Source organism: Equus caballus, chromosome 29, assembly GCF_041296265.1.
Source record: "Equus caballus isolate H_3958 breed thoroughbred chromosome 29, TB-T2T, whole genome shotgun sequence".
Classification (NCBI taxonomy): Eukaryota; Metazoa; Chordata; class Mammalia; order Perissodactyla; family Equidae; genus Equus; species Equus caballus.
The window spans coordinates 21,494,071-21,514,065 of NC_091712.1; the positions used below are offsets into that span (position 1 = coordinate 21,494,071).

The 19,995-nt window shown below is 34.1% G+C and overlaps 1 protein-coding gene across 25 annotated transcripts in view; it reads left to right on the forward strand.

The window, feature by feature from the left end:
* The window catches only part of ABI1 (abl interactor 1), a 152,212-nt gene extending 132,891 nt beyond the window's left edge, over positions 1-19,321 (forward strand). For 5 of the 25 annotated variants that reach the window (XM_023632057.2, XM_001494640.6, XM_005606876.4 and 2 more), the window contains 6 exons: positions 1,765-1,865; positions 2,778-2,858; positions 6,436-6,612; positions 9,937-10,023; positions 13,726-13,911; positions 18,386-19,321. In XM_023632057.2, the coding sequence (XP_023487825.1) occupies positions 1,765-1,865; positions 2,778-2,858; positions 6,436-6,612; positions 9,937-10,023; positions 13,726-13,911; positions 18,386-18,561 (808 nt within the window). In that variant the 3' untranslated portion in view covers positions 18,562-19,321. The remainder of the gene's footprint in view (positions 1-1,764; positions 1,866-2,777; positions 2,859-6,435; positions 6,613-9,936; positions 10,024-13,725; positions 13,912-18,385) is intronic. The other 20 variants (XM_070254762.1, XM_005606877.4, XM_005606879.4 and 17 more) reach the window with 9 other exon arrangements.
* Positions 19,322-19,995: the final 674 nt, after the last annotated feature.

Genomic DNA, 19,995 nt, shown 5'->3' on the forward strand with positions numbered 1-19,995 from the left:
GTTGATGTGTTGGAGATACAACTTAGCAAAATCGTTTTTGGGGATTCAATTAAAGAGAGTACATCAAGTTCTTAGGTGCTATGTAATTAATATCTGTGGTATTGCTACTGTTAGTAAATAAATTGATATGGCATATCTGCAATTACTGTATCAGGTCAAGTTCATTGAGGACCAAAATTGTTCTTTTGTTTGTTTGTTATTGAATTATTATATCAAAGCATGGTTTTTCTCTATAGTGGAAGTAGTAATAGTTTAATCATATTCAGCAGCCAGTTATTAAGAGTCACTTCATTAGATGCTAGGGATATACCAATAAGATATAGTTCTCTTTTTCAGAAGCTCATTCTGTTAGAAAAGGGATCAACAAACTTTTCTATAAAGGGCCAGATTGTCAATATTTTAGGATTTGTGGGCCATCTGGTCTCTGTTGCAGTTACTCAGCTCTGTCATTGTAGCATGAAGGCAGCCATGGACACAAGTGCATGAGCATGGCTATCTTCCAATAAAACTTTATATATGGCACCAAAACTTAAATTTCGTGTAATATTAAGGTGTCACAAAATAATATTCCTCTTTAGATTTCTTCTCAACTATTTAAAAATGTAAAAAACGTTCTTAGCTTACAGGTCGTAAAAATTGACCATGGGCCAGATTTGGCCCACGGCCTGTGATTTGCCAACCTCCATGATGGAAAAAAGGCCCTTAGGTCAATAATTGTAGTGCAAAATATTCAAAGATAAGTGCGAAAATATTCAAAGGTCTCTGATGCGATGGTGGCACAAAGCAGAGTATTGATCATTTGGCTTGAGGGAGTAGGGAGGCCTTCACATCAAAGCTATTTTTATTATATGAACAGCTTTCTTTTTTCTTTTCTTCCATTAACATGTGATAATACAATTATAGAATGATCATATTGGAGAAAAAAATAAAAATTTTACCTGGGCAGTGCAACTCTTTGCCCTGTTGAGTTTCTGGTCCTATTGAGCCAATGATTTTGATTTTAAAACATAAAACGGAATGTAAGGCTACATGTGCACATACACACATTTCCATACATACACATGTGCACACACACATTACTGAAAACATCTGGGTAGTGCAAGGCCATATACCTAAAGGGACAGTAAATCTATAGAAATTAGAATAGTAGGGAATTGGTTAGAGTTTAACAGTATCGATTATTCTAGAATGCCCCATGCTGAAACTTCACTACTGTCTTTTTTTGTCATTTTGCTCATTTTCCAGAAAATTTCTGTTTTATCGCCCTTCTTTGAGTTGCGTGGAAGTTTTCATACTAATTCCAGATTAAAACTGATTAACCTTTTTATTAATTTCCATAGCAGCTCTTTTGTGGCATCCGTCACAGTATTTTTTAATGTTTTCCCATTCTCAACTATGAGCTCCATGGCAACATGGTTTATGTCTGCTTTGTTCACTGCTATTCATAATAGGCACTAAGTAAACCCTTGTTGACTCATTGTATTATAAGATTTTATTGGTCATCCATTTCTGAATAGGATGATCTGTTCTGATAGTTCTCAGTACTATGTTATGATTACATTGGTTTCCGATAGATTGATAAGTAGAGTAAAACTCAAGACAAGTTTTAGGGTTAAAATTTGTATTGAACAGTTTAAAAATTTGTTTTATATGTGTATATATACACACATGCCATAAAAGGAGTGTTTATTGGCTTTGACTTGATTATTACAATTTTTTTTATAAATCTCTAGAATTTCTTTTTTCACAATTTTTTCATTGCAGTGGAAGCAGTGGAGGAAGTGGAAGTCGAGAAAACAGTGGAAGCAGCAGTATTGGCATTCCCATTGCCGTGCCTACACCCTCACCACCCACTATTGGACCAGGTATGTTATTTATTAATATGTTATAATATGTGATTGTATTTATGAGCTTTATTATAGAAGTGTGAAATAATTTAGTTATATTAGATAAAATATTAAATTTATGTGATTGTTGCTAGAATAAACGCTAACAACAAATTTAAAACCATTTTTAGATTGGTTTTCACAGTCTTCAGGGTTTTACCAGCTGTTTCTCCTTTTACATAAAGCATACTGAATAACTTTACTAAATAATTTTTTGGCTGTTTTGCTTTAGAAATACTTGCTTTGGGCACTAGTCAAAATGATATTTATTATTTCAAGAGCAAACCAATTTATTGTTGATACCCCAATCAAAGGATCAGTGTATATAATATGAATTACATATCAGTGAGTTTTGATGCTGCCTTATAAGCTAGTATCTCAACTCTGTTGTTAGCTTGTTCTGTGACTTTACTACACTTATGTGTGATATTCAATACATATTTCAGTAAAATGCCATAAATATAAAATGGGATTAAAATAGGAAAAATTTTTTACTTTTTAGATTATATAAAAATTTAAGAAATCACTATAGAGCATTAAATTAGTCCTTTGATTTTTGGTAAATAAAATGAAGACTTTATAGTGTTAAAAATATACATTTTTCAAAGTGAGTATGATAAAACTGTTAGGAAAAAATCTTTAGCTTCTCAAGGATGTTGTTAAAAAAGGAGAAAAAGCTACTTATAAAAACAGGCATATTTTATAGTTAATGCAGGGTTGAACTCAATAGCCTTTTTACCTAGTAAAATTCATACTCATTTGAACATGCTTTACATATGGGTATCTCTCTCTTTTTTTTTCTTCTTTCCAAAACATTGTACTTTCTTACTGTTTCAGAATGTTTAGTTCTCTTTCTTGCACTCTGACCTGAATTATAAACTATTTTATTAGAAAGCATTTCTGTCCCTCCTCCTTCTGGAGCTCCACCAGCACCACCTCTTCCACCACTTCTCCCAGTGAACACTGTGATAGGTGAGACTGCATACCCGTTGGAGTGATGTAACTTACTTTGCATAATTCATAATAAACTCCTCAGACTGCTGGCTTTCATAGTATTAGGTTATAGGCAGTAATACAGAGATTAAAGTAGTAAATCTAATTTACACTAATTTCCTCTGGTTGAAAGGCCTCTGAAGTTACACAGAAAACAAATGTAAAGTAACTTTCTCTGTAATGTGAAATGTTTCTATGCTTAGTTTATAAGTAATTTAATGTGGTTTGTATTTGTTATTTGTTTAGATTTTTCTAGGAAAATTATAGCAGTGATTGTTCAAGAAACTTTTTTTAATTAGTAATGTAATTTTTTTTAAGTTAAACTTGATTTGGAACTCCCTGGTATATATAGCAGTCAAAGGATTGGGGTGAATGTGGGGGACAGGAGTAAGAAAAATGGAAAAGAAAAAGATGCGTGGTGTGGGGTGCCCTGAGGCTTTCCTGTGCATCGCAGTTTGAAAAACTCTGATATAGCCCAGTACTTATGGCATCTGAGGATGTCATGAATCATTTTTTCCAGTAAGATGCATTTAAATTGTTTCCAACTTGGGGGTGACTGGATTGAGCATATAAGAAATTCCAAATATAGACTCAGTGAAAACGGTTCATCCTAGAAATACACAATAGCAACAATCTGGGTAAAAGTGGATAATGAGATGTTTCAAATGATGAGAACTGAGTTTCATTTTAGGTGCAATAAAGCTGTCTTGCAACATCTTTTCAAAACATTGGCACTTGTAGTCAAAGGAAAAGGGCAAAAGGAGGTGATTTTAAAATTTCTAATAGTAGAAATTGTTGGCAGAAAGTCCATGTGAAAAAAATTGCCCTCAACCTAATTAATAACCAGGAAAATGAAAATTAAAACCACAGTGAGATACTATTTTCTATCTACCAGATAGGTAAAAATGTAGAAGTGCGCTAGTACCGAATGCTGATGAGGATACGCGGTAACAGGAAAGTACATTGCTGGTTGGAGTTTCTTAGTTGATACACTCACTTTGGAAAGTAATTTGTTGTTACCTCGTCAAGTTGAACAGGTTTCTACCTTAGATTTAACAGCCTCATTTCTAGATATTTACCCTAGAGTACTGGTTCTCAGTTATGGGACCCCTACGTGTTGCCAAGGTCCCTTCATGGATTTTTTGAGGTCAGAGCTGTATTTATCATAATACTAAGACTTATTTGCCTTTTTCATTCTCATTCTGGCACAGTATACAGTGTATACAGTGGAATTTTCCAGAGGCTACGTGACATATGATAAAATCATTGCTTTGACAGCTAATGGAATGTGTATTTGTGTACTCATGTGTTTTAAAGATATATCAGTTTTAATTTTTAATATGGTAATTACCTATTGCTATATAGCTACCACCTCAACAAAAGCCTTTTGAGGTTCTCTCGTTTTGAAGATTGGACCCTCAGACCTTAAAGTTTAAAAACCACTGCCCTAGAGCAGTGGCTTTCCGAGTGTGATCCCCAGACTGACAGCATCATCATCATGGGGGTACTAGGTAGAAATGTAAGCTCTCAGGTCCCATTCCAGACCTGCTCAGTCAGAAACTGAGGACTGGAGCCCAGCAATCTGTACTATCACAAGCCCTCAAGGTGAACTTCTGATCAGCACTGAAGTTTGAGAACCACTGTTCTACAGAAATTCGGGAACCGTATTTAGGAATGTTCATAGTAGTAGTATTACTATCAAAGGAAAAGAGCAAGCCAACAGAATACATAACCATCCATTGTAAAAGTTTATAAATTTGCAAAATCTCTCTGTGTATTGTTTAAGGTTATACATATCTGTGATAAAAAAATTCTATGTAGTAAAGCAAGAGAATGTTTAATTACATACCTTTTGGGGTTTGGAATCCAGAAGGGGCAAACAGGAAGCTTCAGTGATACTGGTAATATTCTATTTCTTGGAGCTGGGTATTCATCCTATCTTATTTTTCTTTAAATTTATATATATATGTATATAAAATTACATTAGTATATATAAAACCATATGTATATGTATTATTTGTATGACATAATTATGTATATATATCAGTCATATACCCTTTGATATTATGACTTATTTCATAATAAAATATTAAAGTAAATTCTAAAATAGGCATAGTTTGAAACTGCTAAATAGTTGGGTTTTGATTTTAAAATCCCCAAAATAAAACTTGGATTTCATACACTTTTTATACGTCAGAGAAATATGAAAATCATTTTACAGAGATTTCTGTTAAAAATAGTTAAATGCTTACTTCTTAGCTCTCTTGAAAACTTAGCTGTCCACAATTACTCATTCATGAAGGCTTTGGAATAGACTTTAAAAAAAAATGTGTTTCTATTTAGAAAATGAATGTGTGGATGATTCAGATAATTATTAGTGACTGCCTATGGCTTGGGAGCTCCAAAATGGTAAATATTAGCACTTCTTTCAGTGAACAAGCTCTGCTGTATGGTTTCATCTAATAACTTGTATGACCTCTAGGAGAAGTTAAATTGGACGATTGAATGAAAATAAACTATGATGCTGTCTTTTTGCCTCCTCAGTCATGGTTAGATGTTTGGCTGGGGCAAAGAGGGTGATATTAATCCTGAAGTTAGCTTTGGAAAGTGTAGTTAACTTTAGAGGCTTTGAACTGTATTAACCTTTTAAATATTAAACTTTGGGAATGTTGGTAAAGATGATATTGAATAAAATTTTAAGTGTTATTAATATTTTAGTCAGATATGCATGATGATGATTAAAAAAAAGGATTGCTGTGGGTGTAGGGTGGAAAAAAAGCCCTCCATGTAGGGAGAAAGCTAATGGATTTTCTACATAAAGCTGCCTTAAAATGTCCATATTTTACACAGTCTCAAATTTTTTCTAGTTTTGTCAGGTACAGAAATTTAAGTGATAGAGAAAAGTATGTTACTCTTAAAAGTTTGGAGATGAACAACAAATCTGATGTTTTGAAACTGGAAATTGTACTTCTAAAAATTATTCTACTATAATATGTATTAATAATTGCTAATATAATATTCAAATAAATATAGTAGTATATGTGGAAAATATGCATAACTTTACATTTTATAATTTAACTTGGGTTTGGCTACATAGCTTCTTACACTGTGCTTCTGAAGATTTGGCACTGGGAAGGAAGAAGTTTGTACACCAGATATTAATACATTCACATCTAGAAACTGACACTTTCCTCCTCAGACTATCTTTTGGTACTTATTTTGTTGGAGAGACAGTTTACATATAAAAGCTATATATTCTAAAATTATGCAGAAAAAACTTATACGTAATATTTGCAAAATACTGTTTGGGATTATGCTAAGTTAAAGGCTTAAGCATATTATTGATTTACTTTTGCAGCTTTCCGCATAGTATCTGTTTTCCCTTCTGTGTAGCTTCAGAGATAGGGCTGTTTGTGTTTTCTCTTTATTTTGCGCTGTGGGCTTTAAAAAGTAATAAATTCTTCTTACTGAGAGTCCCCCCCTCTTTGTTCTGTCATCGGAGGTGACGTGCAATGCTCAAGTCCTTTGTTGGTTGCCTTTGACTAATGCTTTTCAGCAGCCCCGGGCTCAGCTCCTGGTTCCCAGTATGGCACAATGAGCAGGCAGATCTCTCGACACAACTCGACCACTTCCTCGACATCTTCTGGTGGATACAGACGGACTCCCTCTGTGACTGCTCAGTTTTCCGCTCAGCCTCACGTTAATGGAGGTCCACTTTATTCTCAAAATTCAAGTAAGCTTGTGCTTTGCAGGCGTACAGCAACAGTGGAGCTCCTTTTGAAGGAAATTATTTGGAACCATTATTCTTGCCAGTGATAGACAACAATTGAAACCATGCTATTTCGTGTTTATTTTTGCTTTAGGAAGTTTGTCCTTCAGTCATACCATTTTAAGAATAATTGCTTATCACTTTCTCTCAAAACATTCAAACTTACCGAGTATACTTGTCTATTAAAATTTAACTGGTGGTTTGAGATGATGTTTTCATTACTATAAATAGAACTAGAGAGGAAAAACACTGAAATTAAGCGGAATTTATTTTTATCAGTTTCTTTGAGACAGTTCAGTAGCAGTAAAATTAAAAACATTGTGAAAAGTTTTCTTTAAAACAATATGACAAAATTGCTGGCTATCACTTTTAAGCTTGTTAACCTGTACTGAATTGAGTTCCAAACCATTAAGAAACATTTGTGATGCTTGCTTATTCTGTCTCTAATAATTGTAACCGTGGGGAGGATTTTCTTTTGATTTCTTTCTGTTCACCTCAAATTGCACATCTCAACACTAACTGCAATCAGTGTTTAAAGGCTGAAAAGATTAGAAAATATTACAAGTTTGAATTGCTTAGGGTAGTCATTAATTTCACTTTCCTTATTAAAATGTTTAATCCAAGAAAAGAAAAAAGATATAAAGAAATCTGAAATGAGCCTCTTGTCCAGTGTTTGTTATTGGCTTGAAGCAGTGATTGCTGGGCGTAGACTGACACACACCTTCCCATGTGGCTTTTGTAGCTACTTTCTAGAGCTGCATGGTTTATTAGTTTACCTAAAAAACACTGAATACTCATGTTTACGGAGGATGTTGGCTTGAAGTTTTTTTAAATTTATAATGCATGTTCTGAACATGTATTTTAAAGCAGAGCTGGGGGAAGTTCTCTTACTTGTTTTTTGTTTAAATTTTAGAGTTAAAGATTAATTGTTATGGCAAAAAACTCCTAAGAATTGAAAACCAGTTTAGAAGAAATGTCAAAATTCATAGGTAATCCCAAAATTTATACAACCCTTTTCTAGACTAAAATTTTCATCCAAGCTACCAGGAAACTTCACCAGTTAGAATTTTACCTCACATTTTCCCTGGTCTTCTTTTGGGAATGAAAGGTAGCTAGCGTCTGTATAGTCACAGATTATCTGATTTTTAGCCTCACTAGTTTTGTGAATTTTTAATTTTTTTTCACATTATGTTACTTTGTTAGACCCCATCTTTATGTTCATTATTTTTCATTTCTTAGACATTTAGTTTACTCTGCAAATAGGGTTTTTCATAGCTCTTCATCTAATAGATGTTTATATAGCTTTATTCTAAGAGTACTTGGGGGGGGGCGTTGCTTACTCTCAAACAAGACATAATTTCATTACTGAATGTCTATACCTTTTGGATATTGTCCAGCAAATTTGGCCTCAGTGTTTAAATATATTATTCTGTGTTGTCAAATTATCCTTCGATCTGAGTCACTGTTGGTGTTGTGGTAGTAGTAGTATGTGAATGTTTTTAGTGTTTTGATGTGCATATTTCCCCCGTCTAAATGTGGTGGTGTAATGGTTAGTAACTTTGCAGCGTAGCTTTCATTTTCATCACATACTAACCAGCATGGCTAGTTACTAAGGGTTGATTCTACAAAAACTTTTTTAGGTTTGTGGGGATTTTTTTTTAAGTCAAAAACTGTAACATTTAATTTATTTAGAGCCTTCCGTATACAGAGTATCAGATTGAGTGAGGACCAGTTTCATAGTGAATTGAACGTTATTTTTAGCCATACAATGAATATTAATATACATATATTGCTTTGTTAAGTTATTGCTTCTTTGAACACTGAAGCTCTTTCAAATTTTTATGCGTACCAACAAAATTTGTAGATTGGATTAGTTGAAACAGCCTTTTGATTAAATGATCCTTGACAACCAGTAAATTGTTTTTTTCTGTCAATTTAGTGTCACTTCTTGGTGACTACCAGTAAACTGAATTTTGGAATCTAGTCCTTATTGACTTTTTCTTTCTTTTTTTTCCTTTTTGGTGAGTAAGATTGGCCCTGAGCTAACATTCGTTGCCAGTCTTCCTCTTTTTCATTGAGGAAGATTGTTCCTGAGCTCTAACATCTGTGCCAATCTTCTTTTATTTTGTCTGTGGGATGCCACCCCAGCATGGCTTGATAAGCAGTGTATAGGTCCACGCACAGGATCCGAACCTGCGAACTCCAGGCCACAAAAGCGGAGCATGTGAGCCTAACCACTACACCACTGGGCTGGCCCCTTGCTGACTTTTTCTAAGCAATCTTTGGGAATTGCTGTCTTGTTAAAATGAGACAAAGAGATCAACATGAATGTTTACTTCTAGTTTGTTAGAATTTTTAATACATTTGCTGCCCACATGAGCATTTGGTTATGAATTTCCTATAAATTATGTCCTCTCCAGAAAGAAGTTAGAATATGTTTCCCGCTACCCAAGGATTTGTTGGATATAGAAATTACTTTGATGCAAGTAATTGCGTATTTTAACCTATTGTTAGATCAGGTTTCGTTTTTTAGAACAGTGATAAAAGGAAGGTCATTTTTGAAATGTCTTATCCCATGAAACTCAGTGAACAGTTAACACAGTGTGTGGAGCACTCTTACTCCCTAGTAAATTTAGGAGTGATGTCTTTAAAAACAAAATTATCAACTTAAAAAATAATAATAACCTTGTTTTATAAACAAGAGTTTTTCCTGGAGAGATGTGTGTACATTCTCATATATAATAACTGTTTTTAAAGGAAACCTGTGATTAATGTATTTATTTCTATATGGAATAAACAGCTATTCCGTAACATATTTGTTTTATTGATTTGGGTTCTAATTTACAACGTTACCCTAAAGCTAGACATACCTGTTAGGTTATAGAGAGATGGCAAAGACATAATATCCTGGAAACCTCTATTGGTATTTCACCATTTTTTTATCTTTCCTTAGAATTTGAAAATTTCATTGCATGAGAGTGAATGTGGTACTGAATTTAAATCTTCCCCCAAACAATATAACTTTAGAATTAAATTAAATGTATTTTTTTTTTTTTAATAAAATTAACCAGTTGGCTAGGCACAACTCAGCTTTAGGTTTGTCATGGGAAATGAACTTGAAGAAGGTTCTGCAGGTTTTTGTTTTGTTTTTTGTTTTGTTTTGTTTCATTTGCAAACTGTTCTTTGCATACTTATGTTTGTGGTCCTTGTAACTGACTTCTGCTTTTTGTTTGTTTCCTTTTCTTTCCTTTATGTTTTACTTCCCCCATACTGTGTTGTTGCTGCCAGTTTCTATTGCTCCACCCCCTCCCCCTATGCCTCAGTTGACTCCACAGATACCTCTCACAGGCTTCGTGGCCAGGGTGCAGGAAAACAGTAAGTTTGGAAAAACTGAGCTATCCAAAGAGTAGAGGCTGTCTCCTTATAGCATGCATGGCTGACGAGTCATCGTTTTCCTTACTTTTATTGAGAAGCTAATCTTATCTTGAAAATAGGTGCAGATAATGTAATTGAAACTGAAGAGCACGGTCTTCAGTTTTTTCTCTTGTGTGCATGATTACTGACCCATAAAAATTTCCAAACTGCAACTTTCTTATGTATTTACATGATCTAAAACATGAAATGTGATCTTTGTAGATTCTTGTTGTGTAATCACAAAAATTCGAAATGTGTGGAAAGGACTAGCTTCCAGTAGTTATTAGGAGACTTAGTTAGAAACCATTTTGTATTCTGTTGCCAGCAAATTCATCAAGATAGAGGTAGTTACACTGAGATTAAATTTATTATGCAATTGGGACAGGTGTGTTTGTTTTTCCTTTAGTTACAAAAAGATTTCTGGAGAAAGCTTTGTAGCCTCAGATTTTTATATATAGATAATTCTGAACCTAAATAAAGATTCATTGTTAGGATGAGAATGAATCTGCAAGAAGTAAATGACTTCCATGCTATCCATGTAAGAGTGGTCCTCAACGTGGAACCCTCTTCATGTTTTGGCTACATGCAGCCCCATGAGGATTATTTCTGAGTATGCAAATCTGTCAGCTTTTTAAGATCTTCTCTGAAGGAAGATCAGGTTTAATGATTTTTGGAAATTCTTTTGAATATGTGGATTTAATTAGGATAGAGTAGTTCATGTTGCTACCTGATTACTTTGAGGTTCCAGAAGCTATATAATCCTAACACATGATCATAGTGAATGTTGTTTGGCAGAATGAAAAATGCCCCTATTACTGAATTATATTATGCCAGAATAGCTGTTGAGATTAAAATGGTAAGGTAGTCTAGTAGTAATTTACTTCACTTGGGACCATCACTGTGCAGATGTTTCTCAGAATGTCCTGAACAAATATATGAGCCGCTTGACCAGCCCATCTTCCGGGAGAATACATTGTGGCAAATTACATTGTTAAGATTTGCTGACCTTGTGTTATTCTCCACATTTCCTCCCTTCCTCCAGTCAAATATTTTTATTCAGTGTTATGTGCTAGGCTCTGGGAAGAATACAAGTAGTCTAAGAGGAAGTCCCTATGTATGATTTAATGGGCTTTTTATAAAACATGGTAGTTTCCAAATGTTGAAATTTCTGAGTGTAAACCAACCTTGTTAACATTTGTTTGAAAACTCTAATGTGTTTAAACATGTAAAAATAAATGAATCTTATTTTTTTTTAAAGTGAATAAGGATAAATTACTGGTCCTTAATGCTGTGAGAATTTAAAAACTAAGCCAGTTTAACCTTTTGAACTTCTTTACAAACGGGAATTTTTAGGAAATATTTTTAAATAGTCATAATAAACATACATTTATTGGGTCCAAAGCTCATTGACTAGCTTTTTGGAAACTTTTAAAAATAGAATGTCAGTGTTACTTATTCAGTACTTTATTTTAGTCATACATGGCCTTGCTAAAGAGGCCCATGGTACTATCTTAGTTCTTTCTAGCAAACATATGAAAGTGAGTCAGTTATTCTCCTTGTGCTGCAGAACGCCCCACTTTATTTGGCATCTATTTTCTTTGAAAGCATATTAGAAAGATTGGTGATAAACTGTGTATCCATGTCTTAACTGTTTTATGAAGTGCAAATTTTCTGTGTTTTTTCTTTTAAATATTCAGTTTCTTAGGCCCCTCAACGTTGATGATAATGCACCTTAGCAGTTAACCTATTAATAAATGTTTCCGTTTAAGATATGAGCCTCTAAAAAACTCAGCAGTGTGTTTATGTCTATTTATGATTAACATCAGAAAGCATTTTTTAACTAATTACTCATGGCACTAGACAAAGTATTATACACAGAGAATGATTGACTAGCCTCCTGCCCATTGTATGTAATTTGAAGATAATTCACAGCAGTTGAACATAAAGACAATTGAGTGAAAATATTAAACTAGTAAGTACTATATCAGTCAAGAGTAAATGCAATTTAGGGGTTCAGGCAAATTTATATAATTTACACATTAAGCCAAATTAAGGATATGAGAGCTATGACTGATGTCAGGATGATTTATCTCCATTTTCTTCTCCTCTCAATATTAGAAAGCTTTATGGAGAAGGTATGGGCAAAAATAAAATAGATCCAAGCATTCAATGGAAAAACTGTAGACCTGTTTGATAGCTATCAGAATGAGCATCGCCACATCAGATTTGTTTTCTAACAGTCTTTTTCATCCCCCAACAGGATAAAGTAGAAATCACGGAATTGAAGTGGTTATGGAAGTAGGGCTGTTGTCTGCAAATGTTTTAGATATGGATCCCTTGGTTATATTCTCAGCACGTTATTCCAAATAGGGTAGAGGAACTTTAAAACCTGTATTACAAATAGATTATGATTGCTTTCTTTGATCACATAAATAGCCCAAGAAAGTGGCATTTGAGTTTAGTATGTTGGTATTCTGAATTTCTCCCCTGCAGATATTATATAATTCCTGTATCAATTTGTATCAAAGCATTTTCATGTCTTTTACTTTTAAAGAAATTTGTGGATCAGAAATTTGAATTAAGAATTAGTTATGTTCTAGCTTTGAATTCCTTAATATTGGGAGCATTTGTTGCCGTGTATCATAATAGTTGGGTGAACGCAGTTCTAGCCTGGCATTTTCCCATTTCACTGTTTACGCCTTTAATTATTTAAATCACACACACATATCACAGCCATCTAGAATTTGAGGTATGACTCATTTTTATTGTTTCGCATGATACAAGTTCCTTTCTGTTTGTTTGTTTGTTTTTTTAAATTACATCTTCCTAAAATACTTTGTTTTTAAAATCTTTATTGTGGATATATTCTTAGAAAATTGGATCTTTAGGATTCTTTCCCTCATCCTATGTTTATGTTTTACTAGCAGTAATGCAAAAATCTTAGCTTGCTTTTTCTACATTAAAAAAGTTGATTATGAATACAAACTTTTTTCAGAATATTCAATGAAATTTTCTACTAGCTTGGAATTATTTACTTTTAGTTTGGTTTAATTTTCTCCTGTTAAATTTTAAATAAAAGAATAGAAAACCTACACATAGAAGCGGACCTAATACCTAAACTTTTCTTTTTTTCTCCATTAAAACAAAAATAAACAAGTATTCACCCACTGGAGACTTATTTCTGGGGAACTAACGATAATTAAAAGCCAAAATCAGAGACATGAATGTGCACAATGAATGGTTATCAAACCATTAATGTGTTATTATTCATAACGTTTACTGTAGTCCAAATGACGAATGTGACATAGGGCTTATTTAAGGAGGTATGCTAACTGAAGAGTGACATTTGTTCTGACCTGGGCCTTAGAGCTTAGAAACATCTTTACTCCTGTGATCTTTGTAAAAAGAGTCTTTGTCTCCTAACTTCCTGCATTCATTAATCTGTAGTTTTTCCTAATTCCCTTATTTTTAGCTCATTGTATTTTTGTAAAATTGTTCTTAAGAGTAGTAGAAGCTTTAACACACCAAGCTTTTATTTCTAATCATTGCATGTTTTATTATAGTGCATGCTGTATATGAAGTAGTGCTTTCTTAAATTCTGTTAACTTATCAATTTCCATTTAGTCTATTTCTCATTCCAATTAATTATCTGAATTTTTTTAGTTGCTGATAGTCCAACTCCACCACCCCCACCTCCGCCAGATGACATTCCCATGTTTGATGACTCTCCACCTCCGCCACCACCACCTCCCGTGGATTATGAAGACGAGGAGGCTGCAGTGGTTCAGTATAATGATCCATATGCAGATGGGGATCCTGCTTGGGCCCCCAAGAATTATATTGAGAAAGGTAAGGTACAATCATCATTGAATTGAGGTAAAGGAAAATAACCTCATAATGGAATTGTAGAGCTATAAAGAATGTCTAGGCTAGTGTTTCTCAGACTTTGGAATAGCTTTACCAGCCAAGATGATTTAGTTAAACCTTATTTCCTATACATTCCCAGTATAAAGGGAGGATTATTTTTTTGTTTCTAAAATTAAAAGTATGATATTAGGTGTGCTTTTTCAAATGACATAAGCTTCCAGCTGGATATTAACTTGTCTGTCAGCATTTTATAGATGAAGCAACTCAGGCCACAAGAAAGAAGTTTAATAACTTACTAAAGTCATAATTAGGAAATATTTAGAACAAAATTTCTTGTGTGGTGATGGATTGCAACTAGACTTTTAGTGGTGAACATGATATAGTCTATACAGAAGTCGGAATATAATGATGTACACCTGAAATTTATATAATGTTATGAACCAGTATTACCTCAATAAAAAAATAAAACAATTTCTAAGCTCTTATACTAAAAATAGAAACCTTTCATATCTAAATATTTAAAAATATATTGGGACTATCATGAGAAAAAGCCTCAATTAAATTGGTTTTCAGTTAGTCGACTTTGTAAAAGAGAAGATAACTAAAATTTCATTTCATGAAATTAGGTATAACTCTAATGCGCAAATCATTCACAGTAATTATCTATTAAGAAATAGTGGGGCTGGCCCTGTGGCTGAATGGTTAAGTTCATGTGCTCCGCTGCAGGCGGCCCAGGGTTTCGTTGGTTCGAATCCTGGGCGCGGACATGGCACTGCTCATCAAACCACGCTGAGGCAGCGTCCCACATGCCACAACTAGAAGGACCCACAACAAAGAATATACAACTATGTACCGGGGGGCTTTGGGGAGAAAAAGGAAAAAAATAAAATCTTAAAAAAAAAAAAAAAGAAATAGTGTGTAGGGGGGCCCGCCCAGTGGCGCAGTGGTTAAGTTTGCACGTTCTGCTTCCGTGGCCCAGGGTTCGCTGGTTCAGATCCTGGGTGCGGACATGGCACTGCTTGGCAAAAGCCATGCTGTGGTAGGCATCCCACGTATAAAGTAGAGGAAGATGGGCACGGATGTTAGCTCAGGGCCAGTCTTCCTCAGCAAAAAGAGGAGGATTGGCAATAGTTAGCTCAGGGCTAATCTTCCTCAAAAAAAAAAGTCTGTGGGAAGAAACAAATTCTGTTTTTAGAGAGTTTGTTTGCTTTTTTCCATCCAATTCTATGCTATTTTAAAATCTATTTCTGGGGCCGGCCCTGTGGCAGAGTGGTTAAGTTTGTGTGCTCTGCTTCAGCAGCCTGGGGTTTGTCAGTTGGCAACCTGGATGTGGGCCTACACATTGCTCATCAAGCCATGCTGTGGCAGCATCCCACATAGAAGAGCTAGAATGACCTACAACTAGGATACACAACTACATACTGGGGCTTTGGGGAGGGGGAAAAGAAAACAGGAAGATTGGCAACAGAGCTTAGCTCACCAAAAAAAATACTTTAAAAAAAAATATTTCTATAGAGATCTGAAAAATGCTTGTAATTTAGTGGATCACATTTGATTGCCTTTGAAATGTATTCCCTTCTGTTAGCTTTGTTGGATTAACTGACCTTAAGCAAGTAGCTGTCGCCCTTGAGACCTGTGACATTCTCTCCTGCCTAGGTTTTGAATATGTGGCTAAAAGTAAATTCGCTGTTTTCCTTTTTTATATTTTTAAACAGTAGATATTCCACATACTGTTCAGGAAGATGTGAATATTCTACTTTACATTTAAATTCTACTTTACGTTTAAAACATAGAGATATGTCATTATGAGAGTGAGAAACTTGAGTAGTCTTGAATTGTGTTTTTACCCCTATTTTCTGGCTTGGAAAAGCAAATTTAACTTTAAATAACTGTGAAGATGAGACTATTATATAAGTTGACAAACTTGGAATGATACAGTAGGCAATAGAGCAGGATTAAAAAATATCTTCACAAGTTGGAATAATGAGTCTTAACATCACACACTTTTAGTAAAAGACTAGGTCATAAATATTTTTCGCTTTTAAAAAAATTGAGGTATAATTGACATAACATTAATTTCAGGTGTACAGCATAATGATTTGATGTTTGTATATATTGTGAAATGAAATATTTTTAACTTTACAAGACATAGAGTTGTCACAGCTACTCAGCACGACGGTTGTAGCACAAAAGGGGGCATAGACAGTACGCGAGTGAGTGGATGTGGCCGTGTTCCGATAAACTTTTACTTACAAAAAAGGCAGTGGCTTGGATTTGGCCCTGGGTTTGGTGACCCCTAGTCTAAATTAAAAAGTTGAGATTTATTAGGATTATATTTAAAGCCTTTAATAGTCACCTTTATAATCCCCAATGAATAAAACCTGTTTTAATAGGATTTCAGTTGACTATATTAACCAACAGTTTGACATGACTGTTCTGGAAGCCAGACTCTTAGGGTATTTTAGCTGAATTTCAACCTAATATCTACCAATATGATCATATTCATTTATATTAGACTAGTGCTATGTCTAATTTTGAGTACCACATACATTTCAAGATCTTGCAAACAGGAATGCCTTCAGAGGAGAATATTTATAAGGCTGAAATATCTAGAAAGTGTATCTATAATGAGAAAAAGTTGAAAGCATTGTTTCCAAGTTGAGGAAGAGAAGATTTCAGAGGGGCTAGATAGCTATCTTCAAATTTTTATCATGTTGGGGTAGGATTAGCGTGTTAGACTTCGAGTTCCAGAGAACCCTAAAGTACATACCGGAGGGAGAGTTCAGCTCTCTATATGGATTGGAATCCTGGAGAGTAGAATGGACGTCAAATTATAAACGGTTAAATATACTGAGCAGTAAGAGTTATATGAGAGAATATGTACACTGGGGAAGGGAGGTTCAGCGTGACTCAGTTTCATTTACAAAGGCAACTTGGAAAATAGGAATATAATTAATTGAGCCTCAGTACTTTGACAAGCTTTGTATAGGTGGAACTAAACTTGAGGAAGTAAGAATTTTCATTTTGCTGAATCACTTTGAGGGTACCAGGCCTTTGTCATCATCTGTTTAAAAATCATCTGTACCACTCAAAAGCTAACCCATGGTGACTCAGAATTCAAAGAAATTAACGTTACAAAAGTTAAACAAGAAATAATTATTAATAAGTAATTGACAAATTAATAATAATTAACTGACTTTTTATTATTACACTGTTTTCTTTATTAATGTTTATCTCTAGCAGTCACTCAACTTTCTTGAGTGGTTATTTAGCCAAAAGTAATACCAGGACAATAATTTAATATTATTTATTATGTATGTTTTGGGTTTTTTTGAAACTGGTTATGTCAGTGAGCTTGTAATCACAGTACTATGATTCTGCTGCAGGATTGAAATGGAGGGGAATGGACTTGTTCAGTTTACTTAATCGAGTAGTTTGTAAGAGGAACAAAGATCGCCTATCTTAATTTAGCAAGTGTTGGTGCAGATTAGTACTGAAGGTCTGCTGCTTATTGTAATTCACTAATTCAGAAGAATTATGGGGAGAAGCCATCTTTCTTAGGGGGAAAATGAGTTCCAGAATATCTCAAACGTTTTTAAAACTCTTCTATTTTAAGACAAACTACACAAGGTAAGTCAATGAAAAAAATCTATATCACATACAATTTTACATATACTAGGCAATTACATGTAATTTCAGAATTATTATGCTAAAAAGGCAGAAGGAAGGAATAATTAAATTCATAAACCTATAGTTTGGAAAACTAGTAACTTTCTGATGCCTTTCCTTTCCACAACACTGTTTATAAAGGATGTAAATATTTTTAACTCAAAATAATGATATATGCCACAGAATTGCAGACAGTTCTCTAAGTCTTCATTAATGTGTCCTCACTCACAATATTTCTCCCTTTAAAAAAAAAATCTTATTGCCTTGAAAGTGTGTAAATATTTTTTTAAAAAATCTAAGTATAGCCCCATAAATTACATGAATATTTTCCTTGGAGTAGGATGAGATTTACCTCCCAGTATATGTGTATCTTCAGAGTAGCTTGGATTGTCACCTGGTTTACTAACTGATTGGCTGTGCAGCTTTACTTTGCCCAATAGTCATTTTGAAAAATGATGCTTTGCATATGGTTGGCGTTTAGTAGATTTTTGAACAAATGAATTGAAACATCTAACAAATCCTAAAGTTTCGAGATCTTTCCTAAATAGGTTGGTAGAAGCTATTGACTTCTCTAGTCTAATCGAATTGTCAGTTTGGCCCTAAGATCAAACCAGTGATTTAGGCACATGGTTGGCCACTGGCCTACCTATGAATATAGATGTAAGAATTAAGAATATTCATAAACTAGTTGGTTTTGCTATACTATAGAATTGGCATTACATTTTAAAATTCAATTAAATGTTGGAAATAGTGCACTCACATGATATTTCAACTCTTTTCTCCATAGTTGTGGCAATATATGATTATACAAAAGACAAGGATGATGAGCTATCATTTATGGAGGGTGCAATCATTTATGTAATAAAGAAGAATGACGACGGCTGGTATGAAGGAGTCTGCAATCGAGTGACTGGTCTGTTCCCTGGGAACTATGTCGAATCAATCATGCACTATACTGATTAAATTCTTTTGGCTTTTAAAGTAGGTTCTTACTACTCAGTCATACTGTGGGACTATTATGGTTAACAGAATTGTCTTAAAATGTTTAAAAATGTGCCCATATTTTCAGGACATGCTGTTTTATTGGTATAATTGAATGTCTACCTGTAAGCATAAATCTTGGAGGCAGTTCGTGATTGCTAAATAGCAGTTCATACAGGAGGCTGTCCATAACTGATTATGCTTATGTACTTACACATTGTTAACTTGATGACCAGCCTAAATATTCTGGGGGTGTGGGGTATAATATTTAACAAATCATGGTTCAGATTGTACCATTACATGTTTCAGTGCAGCATGGTTACTAACGCTATGTCAGACTAATATTAAAATCAGAAAACTTAAATTCTGGTGCTGGTCATACTTTTTGTTTAAACTCTCTCATTCTTGAAATATACTATTTGTTTAAAGCATGCATTCAAATTTATGTATTGAAATATACTTAAAAAAATCCAAGATGCTTCCAATTTGTGTAGTATTTACTTGGAGTACTTGTATTTAGGTCTCTTGAAATGAGTTGAGTCTCTAAGGTCTCCATGTGAAACAAAACAAAAAAAGGTTATCTGTAATGTTGTTATTTGTACCTAAGTTTTTTAATGAGTGAATTTGCATTATAAATTTTTCCATTCATAAATATATAAGTGAACCAAAGGTTTTTGTCCTTTCCTTCACTGGTTTGCTTTTAAAAAAAGAAAGAAATAAAAGATACTGATTTATTGCAGAATTATGGTTCTATTTTCTCAATATATTAACTGGGAAAAAAAGTTTAGCCTTATCTCAATCTGTCCCAACAGGAATGTGACTGATTTTTACAGATTTGAAATCTGAGATGGTTATTTACCAGTCAATCTACTGAATTCCTTTTCTAAAGTAACTTTTTCAGAGCTAAGAAAATGTGTCCAAGTGTGTACATTCAGTCCTTCAGTTTCCAGTGCACTGTTGTATACCGCCGGTTCAATGAAAGGAAATGATCTTTTCTGTATTGTTTTTGTAGAGGTGGATGCAGTTGATTTTTGAATAGGCACTCTTTAATCCATTACCTGGCACTAGCAACATAGAAAGATGTAAAAATAATTGGGGGAAAAAGGTGGGTCATGTATTAACCAGTGAACAGGGATATACCTGACCAACAGATTTACATTATCTTTTGACATAATTGAAATGCAACACATGCACTTTGTGTGTCTCCTCTTAATTTAAGGGAGGGTTGGAGGGGTTTTTCTTATTTTGTGTATAATTCTCTCCTGCCTAGGGTATATTAAAGTAGAGCACTCAAGTGTGGGTTTCTGTGTACTGAGGATTTGTTTGGGTTTCAGATTACAGTTATGTACTGGGCATTACAGACTTATAACAGCATAGCAAATGGTAAGACTAGTGCAAAACATTTATTCCTGAAAA